The sequence below is a fragment of the Sceloporus occidentalis genome, unplaced genomic scaffold (genome assembly GCF_023333645.1).
Source record: "Sceloporus occidentalis isolate IW3139 unplaced genomic scaffold, rSceOcc1.0.p SCAF_50, whole genome shotgun sequence".
Taxonomy (NCBI): domain Eukaryota; kingdom Metazoa; phylum Chordata; class Lepidosauria; order Squamata; family Phrynosomatidae; genus Sceloporus; species Sceloporus occidentalis.
Window position 1 is genome coordinate 7,090,019 of NW_028317030.1, and position 21,370 is coordinate 7,111,388.

The window sequence follows — 21,370 nt, forward strand, 5'->3', positions numbered from 1 at the left end:
CTTGGACCCGCATGTGACTCAGAAATACATGACATAGAAATAATATCTGACCTCAAATAACAGAAATGTCCCCTAATATAGAAATTCTATTTACTCTTTGTCTTTTTCTGTTTTTAAAGCCCGTGCTACCTCCTTTTAATTTAGATGAAACTTTAAGAATGGTTACATTTCATTCATAAAAGGATCTGACATCCTCATATCTACCAACTATCCCATTTTTTTGCGGGCAGTCCCAAGTTTTGACTCTTATCTGCTGTACATAACCTAAAAGGCAGAATTTTGTAATACATTTTTTTTTTTTGAATGTAATGTTTTTTTTGGGGGGGACCAGGCTGAGACTTCTTGTTTGTATTTTAAGTACTGTTGATTTTAAGACACTGAATGAATTCATTTGATGTCTCCAGAGGAATGGAAAGACCCCCCCCCCCCGCGCCTACCACCCCAGGGGTCTCACCGCAGAGTCTCCTAATGAGCTGTCTCTTGTCAGATCTGGCTGTTACATGCTAATAATTAAACATCGGGGGAACTATGCGAGATCTTTAAATGATTAGCAGTAAGTACAATGTTTGCTTTTCCTTGGGCTGAACGGCTCAGCGGGTGATCCCCAGAAATAAAGCACCGAGCGAGCGAGGAAGGAGGCGCCCGCGACAAATGCATTTTTAATCACATTCTAATTACAAATAACCGCAAGCTTTAAAAGTTTCCCCGCCGACGTAGCCTTTCATCTTCTCTTTCGTTAGCGATCGCGGAGTTCTTCCTAACAAGCCTAACAGAAAGTAACCACTCCTGAAAGTTTGGAACTCTGATCTTTGGGGTCGCCAAGAGGCTCAGGAGACGGAAAATGCCGAGCGCCCACAAAATGAAAGAGACCGTCTACTGTCCCTGACAGCCCCACCAAAAAAAAATAAAGCGTATTAAAGTGCTCTGTGAGTAACCCTGTGGGTACGTTAGTAACTATTCTTTCAAAACATTAAAAATATTCATCTTAGGTAGAAGCTGGCGGTCTGGGGCTGCAGATTCCCCACACTTTGATTCTCGCCAGTGATTGGCGTTGGCATTTGGGTTGTTTTGGGGGGAATTTGCTGCCACTTCCGACGCCTCGGGCAGCTTTAAACTCCTTATGAAAGGGACAGTTAAATGTCCTTGACAACCCCAGTAAAGACTAGAAGCTGCAGCTGCCCACCTCGCTCATGGTCCAGCAATTCTTGCAACTGATTGGCTGCTTGAAGCAGCCAATCAGTGGCAGGAGAACTCTCCCTTGATAGAAGTCCCATGTTCATCGAGCCAGCATGGAAAAAAAGCTGGGATCTGAGAAAAGGGGTAAATGCACGTGGGGGGGAGGGGATTCTGCATAAATTTAAAGGGACCTCCCAGCTATTATATTCATTAAAGCAAATGTGATGGCTGGAGGGTCCCTTTAAGTGACTTACTTACAGATTGCTGAGAACATATGATTTTAGGGCTTAATGGGTTAAAAATGGGAATTATTCAAACACACTTTTTTTTTTACAACATTAATAAAACATACAATTTCTCCTCAATGTTTAATATTCATCCCACCATTAAAAAAAAAACCCTGTATTACGACTCGTTGAGTAATTTTTTTTTTCTCCCCCAAGCCTACTTCGAGCTATAAAAACGCAGACCATTGATCATTCTAATAAGCACTTCAAATAACTAAATCAGGGGCTATTAAAAGATGTTTGACACGGAGCTTCCTTCCAAAAGCAACACATAAACTTTGCCAATTTACAACGCGGACGGATATTTTTTTTAACAAATTTATCGGCCGCATAATTTTTCTTTTGAGATCGGGGGAAAAAAAAAAAAAAATGTGATTTACGCTGATGTAAGTTTAAATTTGCCAATGATTTTTACAGCTTTTTTTTTTTTTTTTTTTTCTTCCAAGTTCTAAAAGTTTAACTGTTTTTATTTCTGGTTCCTCTTAACAAACTAAAATGTTTTTTTTTGTTTTTGTTTTTTTTTTTTAATGGATAAACGTTTATTTCTTTATTTATTTTATAAAAAAGGATGAATGCTTCCTGATTAATGATGCTGTCAAGCAAGGGTTTGGATTTCGTCCTTTCCTTTAGTGTCTGAGACTCCAGCGGGCTGGTATCTGTGCGCTGCAGCGTTTTGCCTATTTAATGGGGGTCTGACAGATTTAATTAACTTTAGTAGAACTGGCGTCTAATCTTAGCAATAATGATACCGCGCATGTCCTGCCTTATCAGTCATCCTCAAAGTGACAGTTACCGCAAACAGGAAAAAAAAAAAAACATTGTATTTATTTGTCCCCTTTTTTTGGAGCGGTTTTTTTGTGTCCTTTGGCGTCGCTTTTTGATGAGACGGAAAGAATGTTTGGTAAATGTTTCATTTCTGGGATATTGCATTCAGTAGAAAAAAAAAGGTTACAAAGATTCTAATTTCCAAAAACAGACTTTTGAGATCGGCTACATTGTATCCAAGGGATTTAACTGGAGTGAATAGTTCAGGTGAGAACTATGGGTAGTTAATAGGTAGGTAATAAATGCATCAAATGACATGAATCAGATTATATTCTTCCCTGTGCCCACTCTTTTCTCCTGAGGCCCCTCTTTCCTCCTGTGATGCCCCTTTTTGCTCCCCCAATGCCCCTCTTTCCTCCCACGTGTACATCTTTCCCTCTTGCTTCCCCTGATGCCCGTCTTCTTTCCCCTGATGTCCCTCTTTCCTCCCCTGATGCCCCTCTTTACTCCCTGGATGCCCCTTTTTTTCTCCCCTGATGCCCCTTTCTCCTCCCCCGATGCCCCTCTTTTCTAGGAGGTCATAATGTTTGCTGGGTATGAGGGGATCGCAGGGTACTACTGCCCTAACAGCCCCGATAATGTGTATAGAAACAGCAGGAAACGGCTTTATAAATTTAACAGGGTAAATAAACCCCATTATTCTTCTAAATGGCTCAATTATATATCTATCTAGAAAAAAATATCCCGTCTTGGGGCATTTCGAATTTCGGGAGGTAGGCAGTGGCATATTCTGGCATAACCTGGCGAGGCCTAACGGGTAGATCTGGAGTCAGCACTGCTAGATTTGTTGTAAATCCCCCCCTCCCTTTAACATTTAGGATTGAACCCAACTGCGACCCGTACTTGCCTGGTGAATACTATAGGCTAAATTGGCAAAAGGGGGTGGAGCCTAATAGCCGCACAGAATATTGCGGAGAAAAACTCTAGGGGGTCCGAGGAGGCTGGACGGGGGTTTATTAGTATAAAGGAACAATTGTCAAAAATATTGACATGGCTCCCCCTCTAATGATGCATGTGAAGTGTCTGAATCAACGACGAGACCAACGACTGATTAAGGGTCTTAAAAGCAGGAGAAATGGGCCAAAAGGGGCCGATTCGCAGGCAGAGTCTATGTTTCTGAGCACCCCTGTCTAGCACTTACCCCTTTCTGGGCAAAATTACCCTTTAAAGGGGTTTTTATTTGCAATAATCTGGGCCGATCATTGTTGATTGGTGCCCACTGAACCTTACTCTGTAACTATGCATTTATATAAAGATCGCATAATAATAATAATAATAATAATAATAATAATAATAAATGACTCAAAGCATTATTGAAAATACATAATTCCACCTCGTTCTGCGCCGCGCGTCTGCAGGAATGTGCGCTCCGGCTGCCGAATCAAAGAAATACATTTGTGCAAAGGGGGCAGCAAAACACTAATTGTGTCCACCGCCGGCTGCCGACGGCCTTCTACGATGGAGTGAAAAAAGAATAAAAAATCAATTGAAATAAAATTAAGCAGCATAATAAAGGCCAATGCGTGGATTTGGCCATTATGTATTTTCTTTGGCGAAGGGCTGTAATCAATGGACGTGATCATCGTAATCATCACTGAGAGGAACACGCAGTGTTTGAGTAATTAAATATTGTATAAGATTCCACAAAGTAGTTCAATATTGTTAAAAATTAAAAAAATGTACACTTTATCTGGTTTATTTATATTAAAGAGACAGTTTATCACCCAAGACAGCCCCACCATAAACAATGTATATTAACCTACTGTTTGAGTACTTTAATAAGCACTTGTTAAAAAGAACCTGAGGGAGAAGCTGCATCTTTGCAGCTGCAGCTTCCCTCTTCCTCTGTGGTCCAATGATTCTCGCCAATGACCAGTTGCAGTTTCATGCACTCCCGTTGAAATCAATGGGAGAGCTTTCTGGGCATCCACACAAGGGGTCTTGTTAGCCCCCCAGCACAATGTTTGCTGAGCCAGCACTGGAGATGATTGCCACATGGCAGGAGATTTGATTGGCTGAACGCATCTCCAGAATGGCAAAAAAAAATGGCGGGGGGCAAATGCATATGGCGGGGTTTTACCCAATCACTAACATTAAAAGTTTAGCATTTAATATATTTATTTGCGATAACTCTTTTGAGGTTTAGAACTGTATATGGAGAGATTGGTCCAGAATCCAGCAATTACCCCCCCCTCCCAGGCTTGGACTGGCCACGTGGCAAACCGGGCAAATACATGGTGGGCCGGTGCCTGATGTCTTGGGCTGCTTACCTTCGCGGCACGACAATTTCCGCTCCACAGGCTGGATACATGCAATCAATAATGCATACGTCTTATGGAGTCCGCTGGCCTTAAAGTGCCAGCGCTGCTTTTCTCCCTTACATTCTTGTCCTGCTTACCCTCATTCATTCACTTCGTCACAAGGAAAAAAAAAAAAACGATAGCCCAAAAACATACATTTCCTCACCGCACGTTTATATATAGATAGCATTAATAATTTAAGAACACACGAAGATACATTTTCCAACAAGATGACAACGATCTACCAACATTTTGCTGCAGGGGCATAACTGTTAAAAATTCAACAGGAAAAAGAATAATATTCTAAGAATAATTCAGAGCACCCATCCTATTTCCCATCCGAGCCGCTCAACCTCAGCCAAATCCTCCTAATTATTGCTAAGAAATTAGCATTAAGCTTGACGATGTTATCCCCCCCCCCTCCGCTGCTCTATAAACGAATATTAGGAATACATTTCTTAACTGCTTGTTGAGAATGTTCTCGAGAGCACTAATTTTAGTCCATGGTAACCAGTATGACCAAAATAAACACTTTTGACATGTATTCTACGCTAACATAATTTGTACTTTAAAAATTTTAATAAGTGCTCAGGATAATTACCTCTAATTGCCCCGGCAGGTGTGAGTGTGTTGGACCGTCGGTTGCACTGAGGTAGAGATGTCTAGTCAAGTGGCTATTATCTAATAATATGTTATTGGACAACATTCCGAGAAAACGAGGTAGGCTTTCAGATCGTTATTTTATAAAAGAAAAAGAAAAAAAAAAGAAAGCTGAAAAAAGGAAAAAAGGAGAAAAACCTGATTTTTTTTCCCAAATTTTTGTAATTTTTTTTTTTCTTTTCCAGTTTTAAATATTTTGATTTTTTTTCGAACATGACTTCCTAATAACCCAAATTTCTTTCTACAATCGGATCTGGAATTCATTTTTTTTTTTCCTGTTTGGTACGGAACGCAAACCTATGTTTTTCATTATTGTCTCTAAACCTTAAAATCAGATGATTTTGGAGGCCATGGTTATATCGCCATATCATGTAAAAATAAATAAATAAAAAAAAACAACCCAATGTCATTAACATAAAAAACAATCGTTCATCAAGAGTTTACTTTTTAAACCATTTCACCTGTGGGCTAGATGCGTAACTTAACTTTTTGTTATGTTTAAATGATGAACAATTATGCATTTATATTATATTTACATGATAAACAATTATACATTTAAATTGATAATATTTTGACAAAAAAAGCTGTTGCTCCACCAAAATTTTATTTTTTTGTAATAAATAATATGTTATTTTTAGCAGTGTCTGTTAAATCTATGCTTAAAAGAATACATCTAGTTCCAGGGTGAATTAAGTAGGCACAGCAATAGGTTACTGTAACCTCTTGAAACTCTACAGATCTGCTCTGGATCTTCCAGGCTTCCGGAGGGGTCTTTTGATCTCCAGAAAAGGGACATTTAATCAAACATGCTTCACAAATTGCTTCAAACAGCCAATCAGTGGCAAGAATGGTCAGACCACGGAGGAGGGCAGAAGCTGCAGCTTCACCCTAAGGTGAGTGTTGCAGTACTTTAATACTTTTTTTATTATTGAGGCTGTCGTGGGATATTAAATTGCCCTTTTTAATAAGGAATTCAAAATTGCCCGAGGTGTCCAGCTGTGCAGCTGAAGTGGCAGCAAATCCCACCCAAACAACCCAAAGTTTCCCAAATTCCACAAAAACTTTAAATTGCTATTTATAGCTCAATCACAAGCAGTTTCATATTAAAAAAAAATTGCTAAATCCGATTCTTTAGTTCTGCAAACTCAGCGACGGGATATCAATTTCCTTTCAACTAATCAGAAGTACTTTTCCCCCAACAAGCGCTGAACGTCCACGTCCCGAAATCACATCGCTAAATAATACTCGGATATTTTTAATTTTATAAAGTAATCCCCCCCAAAAAAGTTAAGTCGTATATTTCAACTGAAAGGTAAAAAAAACAAAAACTTTCCAAATCATCCTGGTGCATCGGGTAATATATTTTTAGACTCCAAGATAAATCAGTCTCTCCGATTAGCATAGAATTCATAGAATTTGGAATGCGAGGTTATATTTAACCATAAAAAAATAATTTAAAAAAAAAATCTAAGTAGAAATGTGTAGGATTTTTGGATACATTGGGGGGAAAAAATGGGTAGTGGATAACCCACCACCTGTGGGGTCAGCAACACTTAATATTTATCTTCAGTAAATCGGGGGCCATAATCTAAAACTAGAGGCTCAGAGGGTTAAACGGAATGGAAGGAAGTTTTACTTTACCGAGAGGGTGGTAGATAAGTGGAACAGCCTCCCAGCAGAAGTGGTAGAGGGTAATACAGTAAGGGAATTTAAACATGCATGGGATAGACATACGGATCCTGAATCTAAGACGAGACCAACATAAGCACAGGATAATGCTGGATCTGCCACAGGCTGCCCCTGATCTATCTTTAAAATATCCGAAGCTATAGGTAGTGTTTATAAATTTCTATATTTATACTAAAATCACACTTTGAGAGCAAATTAAATTCTTGCTCATTATCAGCCACATAAAAATAAACAGGAAGCACTGCAAATAACTAAATCGGATGTTTTTATGGCGCGGAATAATATTACTGGTTTATATTACAATTTTATTTAAAAAAATGAGCTTCATATTTGTTATAATTTCATTTTTTGGGGACTTTATTTACTTCCGCGTTCTCTGTTACCTTCTGGAATTATTTATATTATTTCTAATTTGTGATTTATGTCGTATTTATACATTTCCGACACATTCAACAGGGCGGATAGTATTTTTCGTATTTCATGACATCAGCAAAATGACTCATTAAAAGGTGATTTTTCATATTCCCTTCCCTGTAAGTTCTGCTTTTTGTAACTTTTTATTCATGTGGTTTCTGTTATTTAACTTTCAGGAAATTCACTCTACAGGATCTGTCGACAAATTTCACATTACATTTCGTCGCTCGCTGTCCGAGGTGCTGAAACACCCAAAAATTCACCGACCCTTTAAAAAAACATATAAAGATAGAATCTGCCGGCAGATCGGCCCCATCCGGCCCCCGTCTAGTCGCGCGTTTCTCCTGCCGTAAAGACTCAAACCTTAATCAGTCGTTGGTCTCGTCTTAGATTCAGGAGCTGTATGTCTATCCCAATGCGTGTTTAATACCCTCACTGTATTACCCTCTACCACTTCTGCTGGGAGGCTGTTCCACTTATCTACCACCCTCTCAGTAAGGTAAATCATATACAAACAGTGAAAAAAAAAAAGCTGATTGTTCCCCAGTATGATAAGGAGTCTGGATGTTTGTCTAGTGCAGGGGTAGGCAATCTTCGGCTCTCCAGATGTTGTGAACTACATTTCCCTTGATGCTTTGCCACCATTATGACTGTAAGAGCATTATGGGAGATGTAGTCCACAACATCAGGAGAGCCGAAGATTGCCCACCCCTGGTCTAGTAGATTGGGGTTCAGATAAAAGAGCGAGAACCTCATAGATGTGGCTAATATGCAGCTGCCTGAAAACATTATATTATGGGACAATAAATGGGTAAAAAAACCACTTAAAAACACTTAAAAAGCTAAGAGTTAAATTAAAAGTATTCTATTCATATAAGTACCATAAGGAAGTTTTACTTTACCGAGAGGGTGGTAGATAAGTGGAACAGGCTCCCAGCAGAAGTGGTAGAGGGTAACACAGTGAGGGGATTTAAACATGCGCGGGATAGACGTACGGCTCCTGAATCTAAGACGAGACCAACGACTGATTAAGGTTTGAGTCTTTACAGCAGGAGAAACGGGCGACTGGTCGGGGGCCGAATAGGGGCCGATCTGCCGGCAGGTTCTAGTTTTCTATCACGCAGAATTCTGCAGTGGCAAAAAAGTGCCATAAGGTATCAAATATCAAATGTGACGGGGAGGTGAGAGGAGGGAAATGTAGAAGTTTTGGGAATTTTCCAGCTGGAGTCAGCAAGTTTCCCCAATTAGCCGGCGCCGGAGAAATGCTTACTGCACAGACTGCGAAAAGAATGGGGGAATTATGTCTTCAATAAAATTCTTCATTCAACTGTAAAATTAATGGCGGGGGGCGATGAGCAAATTAATATAACCCCCTCGCTGCTCGGGGCCCTCATTAATGAATCACTGAAAGAGATTCCCTGATTATAGCAAATCTCCATTAAGTTTAACACAGTCAAAAAACATCATTATTGTAAGCTGTCGTTTACAGTATGGTGCATTAACCCCTCACGTGAACTAGAATAATTCATACACTCATACATCGAGATGGCATAAATGAGGGTGGTGGGTAAGTGGAATGTCCTTCCACGAGAAAAGTGAGGGGGTTTAAAACTATTCTAAAAATAATCCAATGACAAGGACTGTAGGTAGAAGGTGTTATGGTAGGCAGTCCAGGTGGGACAAATGGTTATGTTTTGTGCCAATGGCACGTCGCAATGTAAAGTGCCTCTGCAGAGTATTTCACGTGGAGGATGGGCTGGTGGTAGATCCACAGACTGACGGTTACAATGTGTCCATTGTCTTTCCTCGGTTATTTCTCTCTCTCTCTCTGGCAGCTCCCTTGCATTCCCTCACCAATTACTCCATAAACTGTTTCTCATACGTTCTATTGTTGGTGGAATTCTCTTTATGCTTCTAACTTCTCTGCCTGGCCCACCCACTCATGTACCAACTGGGCATTTCCCCAAAGAACCACAGGAAAGAAGGACTTCATTGTACAGAAGTAAGAGGTAGGGCTTAACGGAAGTCCTGTTTTCCCCTACACCCCATTTACAAAGCTGTTTCTTATTTTATTCTTTATGGAGTAGTGGGTACATGTAGATATTGTCCTATAAGGAGACAGTGCCCATTCCCCTCCGATCCGTTCCATGCCCCTCTCTCCGGTTCTATTGGTTGGGCTTTCTTTCTTTCTACTATTTCTATGCTCTTGTATCTCGATCACTAGACACGCTTGGCCAAGAGTGAGGCTGTTGGTCCCGGTGGGAAATTTCTACTTCATTTAGCAGTTAACTGGCACGACTTGGTGACTACAGCTCAGGACAAGATGTTTGTTATCAGCTATATGGAAATATAACCCCAGCGCTGTATACAGTAATATAACCCCCAGCGCTGTATACAGTAATATAACCCCCAGCGCTGTATACAGAACCCCCCCAGCACTGTATACAGTAATAACCCCCCAGTGCTTCCTTTACAAAAAGTGATGTGAGTTGTAGTCCACGCCAGCGAGGAGGTGTTTGTGAAATGTGTCTTAGAGATATCGCAGTTTCTTTCAAAGCGATCAACTCTGACTCCGTTCCTGAATGTGAGTCGCAGGCTGCGGAGCTGCAGAAAGCGCCTGCCTCCGGTGCTGATCATTTATTCCGCTTCCCTCTTCTCCGTATCTCTCACTTCCCCTTTGGGATCTCGGTAGTTCGCAGATAAAACCTCATTACCGGGAAGCACTCGACGAGCGGCTTTCAACCCACAGACAGTAAAAGGAAAAAGAACCCTGAATCCACGAAGAAAAATATTATTAAGAAATACTGGGTTGGAGCATTTTTTTTATGCAACTTTGCAACGGCAAATATAAAAATTCAGTGACAAGTAATTAGCAGCCATTCCTCCTACAGATATCAAAGAAACATAGCAAATCGGCCCCCCATCCGGCCCCCGTCTAGTCCCCCGTTTCTCCTGCTGTAAAGACTCAAACCTTAATCAGTCGTTTGTCTCATCTTAGATTCAGGAGCCGTGAGTCTATCCCATGCGTGTTTAATCCCCTCACTGTATTACCCTCTACCACCTCTGCTGGGAGGTTATTCTCATATTAAGGACTCAAATCAGCCAGATCTTGGCAGTCGGGCTCGGACCGGCTATTTGGCACCCCGGGCAAATGCCCGGTGGGCCGCCCACCAACAGCGCTAGACTATCTGCTGCTCGCGCTTACGTTATCAGGTGGCCACTGGCTTTAAAGTCCCACGGCCGTCCCTTTATCCCCCGCCCAGCTGTAAAGAACCAAGATGTAACTGTATCCAGAAATATCATTCCAAAGTAGTTTCACACGGACCTCCAATAATCTCCATTCTTCTTTGACGTGGCCTCCTACTTGGCCAAGCGACCGAGCCATCGAGGCCACCCCCCCCCCCGTGATAATCTCCCAGCGCCTATAAAAAAGTGAATTTCCTTAAAACCTGGTAATAGCGAATATATCCTTCATGCGGAATTATACAGCCCCTTTCTCGACGAGCTAACTCCTCAGATTTATGGAATCATTATTCTGCTTTATAAACAGCCCGCATCCACTAGTTACAGAATATTATATTGATATTATTAATCAACATTAACATTTTCGGCTCTCATTTCCATATTTGCTTTAAGACGTTAGCAGAATGAATGGGTGATTTACACGGCCGGTTCATTAGTTTTGGGAGCTGCGTTCGGTGGATAGCTTTATACTCGAGTCGGTAATATTACAATGTGTTTCCTCATTAGCGCTGAATAATGCCCTGATGATGAGATTAGCCAATATTTATAAGTTATTCAAGAATGTTCAAAAAAACGGCGACAGATATGAAAGTTCCCGGAGAATTACGATATTAATCATTAATCTTTTGCTAAATGGAACATTATGTTTCTAAATAAAGGTATTTTGTAGCAACAAGGAGGACGTAGACTGGAATGTCTTTCTGGGTTAGGGCCTTCAAACAAGTCTACAAGACTAGGTTGTTGCCGCCTGTCTATACTGTCACGTTTCTTTTGAGATTGGGATTGAGGAGGCAGAAGAACGCGTGCCTCGTATGGTTTATCGTCTACTATTTTCTACTGGCCTCCACCAGGAAGCACGTGGTCAACTTGTTTGAGGAACCCAAGATGGTGAGATACAAGTAGATACTGGAACATCAGAACCACCAAAGAAAGATGGAAGCACATCCAGAAACCATGTTGGACGTCACAGCAGGAGACGTTTAATAACTCTAAGAAAGAGCTGGGAATCGACAACCAGAAAAAAATACGAATAATAATTGCCATTTACCAAGAGTGAACCCAACAACTGAGCCATGGGTAGCGTAAGGGACTGGGTTTCAGTAGCATTCTGGAAAGTCCAAGCATTCAAGGGCATGCGCAGGGTCCATAAAGTCAAAACGCATAGGGGGCTTATATCATTCTCAGAGGATTCCAGAAAACTGAACAAAAAAATTGCAAATATCAATATTTTGTTCCATTTATCAACCACCCTCTCAGTAAGTAAAACCTCCTCACATTCCACCTAAGCCTCTGATTTTACTCGATTCCCTCCTGGCCTCACTCCTCTCCTCCAAGCCATACATATCGAGATCCTTCAGTCTTTCATGGCAAGTTTTATCCTATAAACCATTCCCCAATTTTAGTTGCCTCCTCTGAACTCTCTCCAGAATGTCACCATCCTTCTGGAGATGTTGGTCTCCAGATCGCTTTAGGTGAGGTTTGGCCACAGATCTGTAAAGCGGCAGAACCACCTCCCGTGTCCACCTGTCTATTCATCCCTCTATAACGATATTTCATTTCAAGTGAGAATTACACAATGTTTCTCATTTTAAGACATAACTTTTTAGAACTTTGTCTTTTTTTTTTAGAAAAGAAGTTTCTTGCGACCGTCTTTTTTCCCTTACAACTTGAACAAATAGAAGACGGGGAATTAGATCTGCGAGGAAAGTCATTGAGACAGGTCACATACCTGTCTCAATGACTTTCCTCGCAGATCTAATTCCCCGTCTTCTACTTGTTCAGGTTTGGGCTGTTTAATCCTCACCTGAGAAAGATTGTAATGTCAAAGATTACGATTTTCAGATGAAGCGCAGCGGGTCTGCGACGTGCCGCCATCTCTCTCTACTCCTTAGAGTCTCGGAAAGTTAAGCCTTCGGGACGGGCGAGTGGTATTAAGCAACGGCCATTGCGGAGAGGAGCGGTGGATCTTACCTAGAATCATACTTATGTATTTAGGTCAAGTCTACTTTTATAAATAAAAGTGCTGTAATGTTAATTAATAAAAAGGAATTATTAGTTGTTACTTAGAGGTACGTCCAATGGGAAAAATATACTTGGCTTTGTGATATTTTGAGTGCCTTTCCCGGCTCAAACCCCACACTGAGCTGATGCTTTATGGCGATGCTAATGAAGTCCGTTCCTCCATAGACTTTCGTTAGTCAGAGAGTCTGGCTGGATGATTAAGACTGAGCCATTCTATTGTTCCCCACAGGCAGTATGATAAGGAGTCGGGGGGTTTAGTAGATCGGGGATCATACAAACGGCGGCCTGAAAACATTATATTATGGGGGCAAAAACTACAACTGATTTCAAAAGAAAAACAGAGCGAAGTTTTAGTTCATTTTTATCCTGATGCCAGTGATAAAAAATTTGTGAGAGTTTGACTTGAAATTCTCGCTAAATGCGAAATCCGTAGTTAATATTTTCCCACCTCGCAAAGGTTTAAGTCGCCTATAAAAAAATAAAAAATAAAAATAAAAAGAACAAGTGCTGTATCCAAAAATACAAGGTTGGCTCGTATTCCTGGAATTCACCGGAAATAAGAAACAGGCAATATTTATTTTTGTTTCTGCTCCGTCCAGCATTACTGCGGCTTTAGGTTTTAAGTCTGGCTTTTAGCCAAACGAACAATTAGAAGTAGGTGATGTCTTACTGCCTGGCGCCGCTCCAAACACACAACCACAAATGGAGATTCTCCCGATGTGTCGCTCGCCACAAAAAATAGTTTCAGTTAATGGCTCGTCTTCTAAAAATCCATCACATGCATGCAAAAAAAAAATGGATGAGATCTTGGGTGAAAAAAAAAGGAAATTTATTGAAATTTGACCATTCCAGGGCAGGAGACCATTATATATCAGCCCAAAGAAGAAAGCTTGGAATAGTCTTACAACCGATAATGAATAAGAAATCCAGTTACTGATGAGTAGAATGAAGAAATAATTCTTATTATTCATCTTTCAAATCTGTATAACATTTTACTTTTTATATCTTTACAGAATCCACGCTGCGGCAGATTAATGGGGAGAAGTATTTATTATATCAGTCGCCCCTTACAGTTAATATTTTTGTCTTTTCCGGTATACCGCAGCGTCTTTCCCCTTTTTATCCAACTAACAGTAAAAAAGCTGACTTTATTTTTTAAATTTAATGATTGGTTTTATATCTCATTTTTCTCAGGATTTAAAGAATTGTTCACATGCTTTATTCATAACAATAAAATGTATCTTTTACTTTTTTTGATTGCTCCTTGGTTGCTTTACTAAATGCATTTGTTCCCGCTTAGAAATAAATAGTGTTTTTATATGCAGTTTAGATGGGATTTAGGTAAGAACGGGCCGGAACACAACAACATATACTGGTCTTGGCAAAATGGGCCAGTATTTACCAGCAGATCGGCCCCATTCGGCCCCCGTCTAGTCACCCGTTTCTCCTGCTGTAAAGACTCAAACCTTAATCAGTCGTTGGTCTCGTCTTAGATACAGGAGCCGTATGTCTATCCCATGCATGTTTAATACCCTCGCTGCATTACCCTCTACCACCTCTGCTGTGAGGCATATGCAAAAAGAGGATGCACATTAAAAGGAACAGGACTTCGTCCTTGGCGTAAGTGCTGGGGTTGTCCTTCGTCAGTCCTAAGGCAGTGTCCTTCATAAATACTAGACGTGTGCAAATAGGCCAAAGATGATTCACTCTCACTCAATGAAGGATCAGGGAGAGGAGGTCACCGCAAGCTCCACCAGATAGCCCTCAGTTCAAGTGAGGACAGAAATATGGAACTTTCTATGATGTCCTCTCCCTTTATTGGAGGCTCGATAACCCCACTTTCTTCTTCTTCTTCTTCAAAAGTTACTCTACCTCCTCGTCCTCACATCTTCTTATAATCTTCCTTACTAGGTAAATAGTTACCTTATTTTTTCCCTTTGTGTTCTTCTCTTCATCTCCTCTGGCAAATCTGCTCTGCTCTGTTCCTTTGGGTCCGACGGAAAATGAGATAAAGATGGGAGAAACAAAGATGGCGAGCAGACCCCGGGGCCTCTGATGCCGGTGAGACATTGTTTCTGTATTACGAGGAGCTGCGGGGTTCTAGCTCTGCACGCCCGATAAGAACATTTTCTGGCGTACGGCTTGTTCCCTTTGTAATTATGAAAGACGCCTTTGAAAAAAATTCCAAACATCTCACTAGCTTAGAAATTTAGTGAAATATGCACAAAAAAATCTATCAAAAGAACCATAAAAACACCTGCCATTCTGACCTCTTCTGATGTTTTAATGCCAAATTTTGAGAAATGTTTGTGTTATTTTTTTTCACTATTGTATCAGAGCTACGGAATGTGCCGGTGTTGTATAAATGTAATGGAATGACATCAATAAATGCATGCGCGTCAAGACGTTGGTCTTACTGGATACTCATGGGGAAATTCCATTGTATGATTTCTTAAATATTACGTTTGTCTGAATTTCTGCATATTTTTTGACCATTATGATAAAATGTAACCATTCTGATATATTAAGAATCTCTTAAATAAGTAAAACACATAGCACATCGACAAGTTTCAACGTGCTCCTTATCACTTAAGGTTCTTGAGGGACCCAACGTTCTTGGGTTTCCCATGAGATCTTAATTATGGTCGCCTGAAACCTTCCAGACCATAACTGGTGCTTCATCAGCTTCACCTCCAACCAAACTCTGCCCTCGGCTTCTCCTCGTTCCGTTTATAACCTGTGTTTGCAGAATGGATCTTTTACGATACAAAATCCGCGCAACAAGATCATTGATGACCTGATTCTTGCCACAAGACCGGTGGACAAACTACAGCAAACAACGAATTACCGCAGCAAACTGAAATCAAGAGTATTCCCGAAAAAGTAAAAATATACTGTCTGAAACCAAAAACAATCATCTGCTTTTATAAATCAACATTTCCGGTTAAGAGTCTTTATTTACGATCTTTATACCTAGAACACATCGCATCACAAATAGCGCCGGTACTAAATGCCAAAACACATTCCGGATCATCCCAATCCTCATTCTTACTCTATCATTTATCATCCTTTTAACTTTAAGATGCTGTTCCACTTACTCCACTGAATTTTACACTTTTATTACCAAACACAGTAAAAGATACATCATTCCCAGTCCAAATTATTGCCAGAAAAAATAAAGTTTTGATCATTGCAACATTTCCATTTTTTTTTTTTAAAGTGATCTTCACTGGAGGATCATGGGAAAATAGACTACAAAAGGCATACAATGATCTTTAATGGTCAAAATCAGAAAACAGAAGTCTAATTGACTTAAAATGGAATATTTTAATAACAATCGCAGACTGATTTTTAGGTGCTGGATCCACTTAAGGCTTCATGGCTGCCCCCATTTAAAGGAGTAGAAATTGTATGTGAATGGGGGGTGTCAAAGCAAAAAAATAGCTTAAAATTTAGGAACCCTAGTCAGTTAAAAAAAAGTCAATTAAAGTCCCCCTTTAATCAAATAAAAGATGTATATGAACGGAGGGTAACTATAGATCTTACAACCTTATATTTTATTTAAAAAAAAAATATTACTATTATTTTATTGGAGATAATAAGAAATAAGACAAGTTCCTGGTAGCCACATTTCTGGCAGAAATTTTTCTTTTCTCAGTTTTATTACTATGAGAAGAAACATTGCTCATAGCCCAGGGGCAGCTGTCATCCGCCATCCCACGTGTCCAATTACGTACAATAAAAAGACCTCTGACTCGGAATTCATGTTTAAGTAACAAAGCAATTAGAAGCTCCGTTTATCTACTCACCTCCAGAGCGAGCTCTCTGTAATGCTTCCCAGGTTATAATCGTACAACTTCGTCAGGATTAGTATCACCTAAAGGCAAAGAAGGAGAGAGAGAGAGAGAGAGAGAGAGAAATCACAATTTGTCTGAAATAATTACTGTCTGGTAACAGGAAAGCATAATTGACCCAAAGGAATGATTAATGGATGCTTTATTCAAATAAAGAGATTTTGTGCGAACTGATAGGAGACGGACTAAGCAAAGACGCTGACATCACGTTTGTTTTAATTCAAGCCCATAAAGATGAAGGGTGAAGCCGGATTTGGAACCCAAGAGTCAAGGTTACAAATAAATGAATGGAAAATCCAAAGATTTTGGTGAATAAACATGTTATGGCTGTAACGTAGGCAATAATTCCTGTCAATACAGTACCTGCCAGTTTGGCCGTGGTGGCTCTGACCTAGGCTTACTAGGTCTAGAAAGGCAGGTCTTGGGGAGACGCCAACCCCTCTGCTGCAAAACCAGGGTTCATTGGGTCGGTTACACGGAAAATGTACGGTAGTAAGTGACTCCAAGGTTATAGGGCAGCTACCACAGAGATTATATGCGGCCATGAAGACAGGTATCCGCAAGGTAAGACGGAGGGGGATTGCAGAAGTAAGTGTAAGCTGCATGGATGATGGGAGAGGGGATGAGGATGGTGGTAGCATGTATGAGTCTGTTAGTGTATGGTGGAAGTGTATAGTGTCAGTGTATGGTGTTAGCATGAGTGTGTGTGTCTTTTAGTATTTGGTGTTAGCATGTGTGTATGGGTGGGTATCTGTGTGTTAGTTTATGGTGTTGGTGTATCAGGGGTGAGTCTAGAGCTATTAGAGCCTGGAAGATGGAAAGGAGGAGTATGTATGTAGGTGTAAGTGTATGATGTTACAGTGAATGGGTGTTAGAGAGAGTTTGCGTGTTAGTATGCCTTAACCTGTTGGCCCAACCCTAGGCTTGTGGCAAAAGACAGAGAAAGTAGGGGAGTTTGGATGATCAGAGCTACTGCTTTTTTTTCCCCAAATAAATATGTCAAGAGACATGAACAACAATTTATGCTTCCTGCCACAAATTCCCATACAGGAAGCGAAAGGCTGGGGGTCCAGCCAAGGACAGCGCCCCCAAGTGTCCATGCTTAGGAGAGAGCGTTCCTCTTCAGGATTTGTATTTATAAATTAAACGGTTTGTTTTTAAATAAAATAAATTATTCTTGTTCTAAGTGCCCCACTCAGTTACACAAACAGCCAGCTATGGGGCACAAAGGCACATTAAGTGTCTTGGTAAAGCCCCGCCCCCTTCCATGGCTCTAACCACACCCCTAAAACAAAAGTGCCCCTCTGCCTCTTCTCATTTATTACTATGTGATATTATTGCAAAATGTTATATCCTGTATTTGTTTTTAACACGAATAAAGGAAAAGATAAAAACATTAAAAGATGTGACTTCTGCCGTGCTGTAAAGTGAGCCATAGATTAAGTTGCAATCATTTACCCAGCTGTCTGGCGCACAAAGAGTTACTTTTTATTTAAAAAGAGAAAATCATGAATCACTAGGATGGGACACGTCGTTACCATTTGTTAATATAATCCCCTTCGGGGGGACATCAGGCACTATAAGCGGATCCATAGGTATTTCCATTAGCCGCCTGTGACTTAATCCATTTATTCGTAATCACTTTGCTGCAGCCCGTATTACACGTGAACTCTAGCTCGCCCTCTCCTACGCGCACTCTAATGGAATCAGGTGCTTTCCAATAAGAGACTGGTTTCTGTAGGGCGCGTGAAACCTCCTGTCACTGGCGGCGAAAACACACTTGCTTCAAACAATTGAAGTTCGGAACTCTTGGAATATTTCAGCATTTAATTTGCCCAAAAAGAACTATATGTCATGATTCAAGATTCAATGTAGCTGTTAAGTCCTATTCAATGAACAAGAAATCTCTTCCCAAACAGAACTGAAAGAATGTTTTTTTTTACTCAATGTCAGGGTAATGGATGAATGGCAGATTTTCAGCAGTCTTCCTCCAATCTCATTGTCTCAGAGAGAATAGACAGATCCAAAGGGGGTTTCATCCAATCTCAGGGTCGAGGAATGAATAGACAGATCCAAAGGGGGTTTCCTCCAATCTCAGGGTCGAGGAGTGAATAGACAGATCCAAAGGGGGTTTCCTCCAATCTCAGGGTCTCACGGTGAATGGGGATATCCTCATGGGTTTCCTCCAATCTCAGGGGCTCTGGTGAATAGGGAGATATTAAGGGGTTTTCCTCCAGTCTCAAGGGCTCTGGTGAATAGCCAAATCCTCAGGGGTCTTGGATGAATGGACAGATTGTCAGGGGTTGTTCCTCCAATCTCAAGGTCTCTGGTGAATGGGCAGATTCTCATGGTCACACAGTCTTGAGCTGACTCCTTCATTTTCTTGAACACAGGTGAATTCAGATTATCTTTACCTCCTGACAAATCATGGTGTCCATAAGGGCCGTAAGTAGAGCCATTTGGTGCTGCCACCATTAGTAAAATGCATCAATAACATGTCTGTGGTGGACAGTTAAAAGGATATTTGAAGAGTGTTAGGGTCAGAACAATTAAAAAGCCCCCGGATATAATTCATGTACCCAAGAAAAAGATGGCTCTTCGGAAGCTTCCAATTTTGGAAGAACTGTTGGCGTTTGATATTGGACTCCCAGAGTCATAGCCATTTTTGTAAAACTTCTTAATTAAGGACAAATCTATGAATCTTTGCTAAGATGTCGTCCCAAACACATTGAACTCTAATGAAACCATAAACTTGTGTCAGAAACAGAGAAATTGGCTGTTAGCAAAATGAAATATTAGTAATTAGATCATCCCATCACTCTTTTTATAGTATTTATTTACATTTTATGGGTAAATGATGTAAAAATGCCATCTAGAATTTGTATAATCTGCTTTTTCATTATGAAAAAAAATATAATTGAATCTGAAGGATATTTCATGTAATATTTTAATGGAAAAGAAAATCTATATCATTTTATATAATTTATCATTTATTTGATTAATACATCCAGTAATCTGCGTCAATCACAGACACTAAACCTTTGCAGCAGGTGTTATAGTGTTGAATACAAGTCCTATTATCCATTAAAGTTGCCAACAACAAGGAGGAGACCATAATCTAAAACTATGGAAGCTTTACTTTGCTGAGAGGGTGGTAGATAAGTGGAACAGCTTCCCAGCAGAGGTGGTAGAGGGTAATACAGCGAGGGTATTAAACACGCATTGGATAGACATACGGCTCCTGAATCTAAGACGAGACCAAGGACTGATTAAGGTTTGAGTCTTTACAGCAGGAGAAACGGGCGACTAGACGGGGGCCGGATGGGGCCGATCTTATGTGTTATATATGAAGCGTTCCCCTTTTCATTGATCACCGCGTTATTGAGTTTATTTATCCACGTGATATTCTAGACGAGCACCGGAGCTTTGACAGTAGAATCGGAGCGTTTGATCTATGCTGTGAGCACTCGAGTTCTCTGCAATGTATCGGGGCTGCCAGGAACGTGTAATAAATCACACGGACAGACGCTTCGCTCAAATGCCTTAAAGCTAAAGTATCAAACCACAGTAATACCATCGAGACTTTATACAAAGTACTTTGGGTAACTATGTAGAAAGTTTGGCTTTCTTGTTCTGCACTGAGGTGAGTGTGAAATAGAAGCGAACGGAAACAATGGATTTTACACTTAAATATGATATTATTATTATTTATTGTTTTTTATAGCGCCATCAAATTCTGTAGCGCAGTACAACGGATACCATAGGCTAGATTTTGTAGGGTATATACTGTAATAATTCATAGGGGAACCCCCACCTATGGCACATCATATATGTGATGGATAAAGCCATCTTGGGGGGTGTTAAAGAGATCCCCTCCCCCATGCACAGAAAGTGATCCCATTGACCAGTGAGTGGTGAAAACTCACTGAGGAGGCAAGGAGCTGCAGCTCTGGCACTCCAGCTTCTACCCTAGTACTCTTTTAACAATGTATATGACGCACTTTAATATGCATTCTTTTTTGGAATAGCTCCCTGGGACATTAAACTGCCCCTTTCAATCGATTACAACTGCATGGATTCAACATACAATCCCATTTAATCAAAACCCAAGAGAACACAAGAGAAATGTCATCTTAATCAAGGGGTGACTGGTAGCGCCCCCCAGTACCCCCTTCTGCTGCTGCCGTCCTAGTTGCAGAGTGATGTCATACCCCGGCACATAATGTATCTGTACAGAGGAGGGGCGGATCACCTAAGAGGGCCGCCCCGGACCCGCCGCTCTAAGCCTAGGCAGAATATGTCTCTATAAGGTCCACTAAACCTCTATGGAATATGGTGTATCCAAAACTGATGACATTTCAAAGAAAAAAGTATTATAAGTCGCTGGGTCAGAAGCGTCGTCAAACAACTCCGAAAAAACTGCTGAATGTTTTTGCCTCCGAGCTACTGAGATTCGCTTGACAAGTCTTTCCATCAACGTGCCCCCTATCACAATTAATTGCCACAATTACATCTCTGATGAAGTGTACAACACCACTAAAAAAAAAAAAGCTTACCCATCGTAAGCCGCAGACACATCCTAATCCACGTTCCTACGAGACCTGCTCTATTTTGCGAAATATATTTCTCAAGAACTAAAAAGACCCCCCCCTCTTTCTTTGTTTGTGTACTTATGCCATCGAGAGCCACGCGTTACCAGGATTTATCGGAGGTATAATAATTACGAGGCTGCAGATCAGCAGGAAAAAGATGATCCCAATACATCGAAACGTAGCTGGCAGCTGAAGTGAACATCGCTCATTTCCACCCGAATGACAAGCGAGCTTAAAACACAATTACAATTTGCAAGCGAAACACTTTGGCAAAATGAAAATGCATGCTGATGTGTTTACTGTGTGAT

General features: G+C 40.7%; 1 protein-coding gene across 1 annotated transcript in view; it reads right to left on the reverse strand.

The window, feature by feature from the left end:
* LOC149288791 (VPS10 domain-containing receptor SorCS1-like) overlaps positions 1 to 21,370 on the reverse strand; it is a 252,828-nt gene that overhangs the window by 147,870 nt on the left and 83,588 nt on the right. The window contains exon 2 of the mRNA XM_089491470.1: positions 16,426 to 16,493. Coding sequence (XP_089347596.1) covers positions 16,426 to 16,493 — 68 coding nt within the window. The remainder of the gene's footprint in view (positions 1 to 16,425; positions 16,494 to 21,370) is intronic.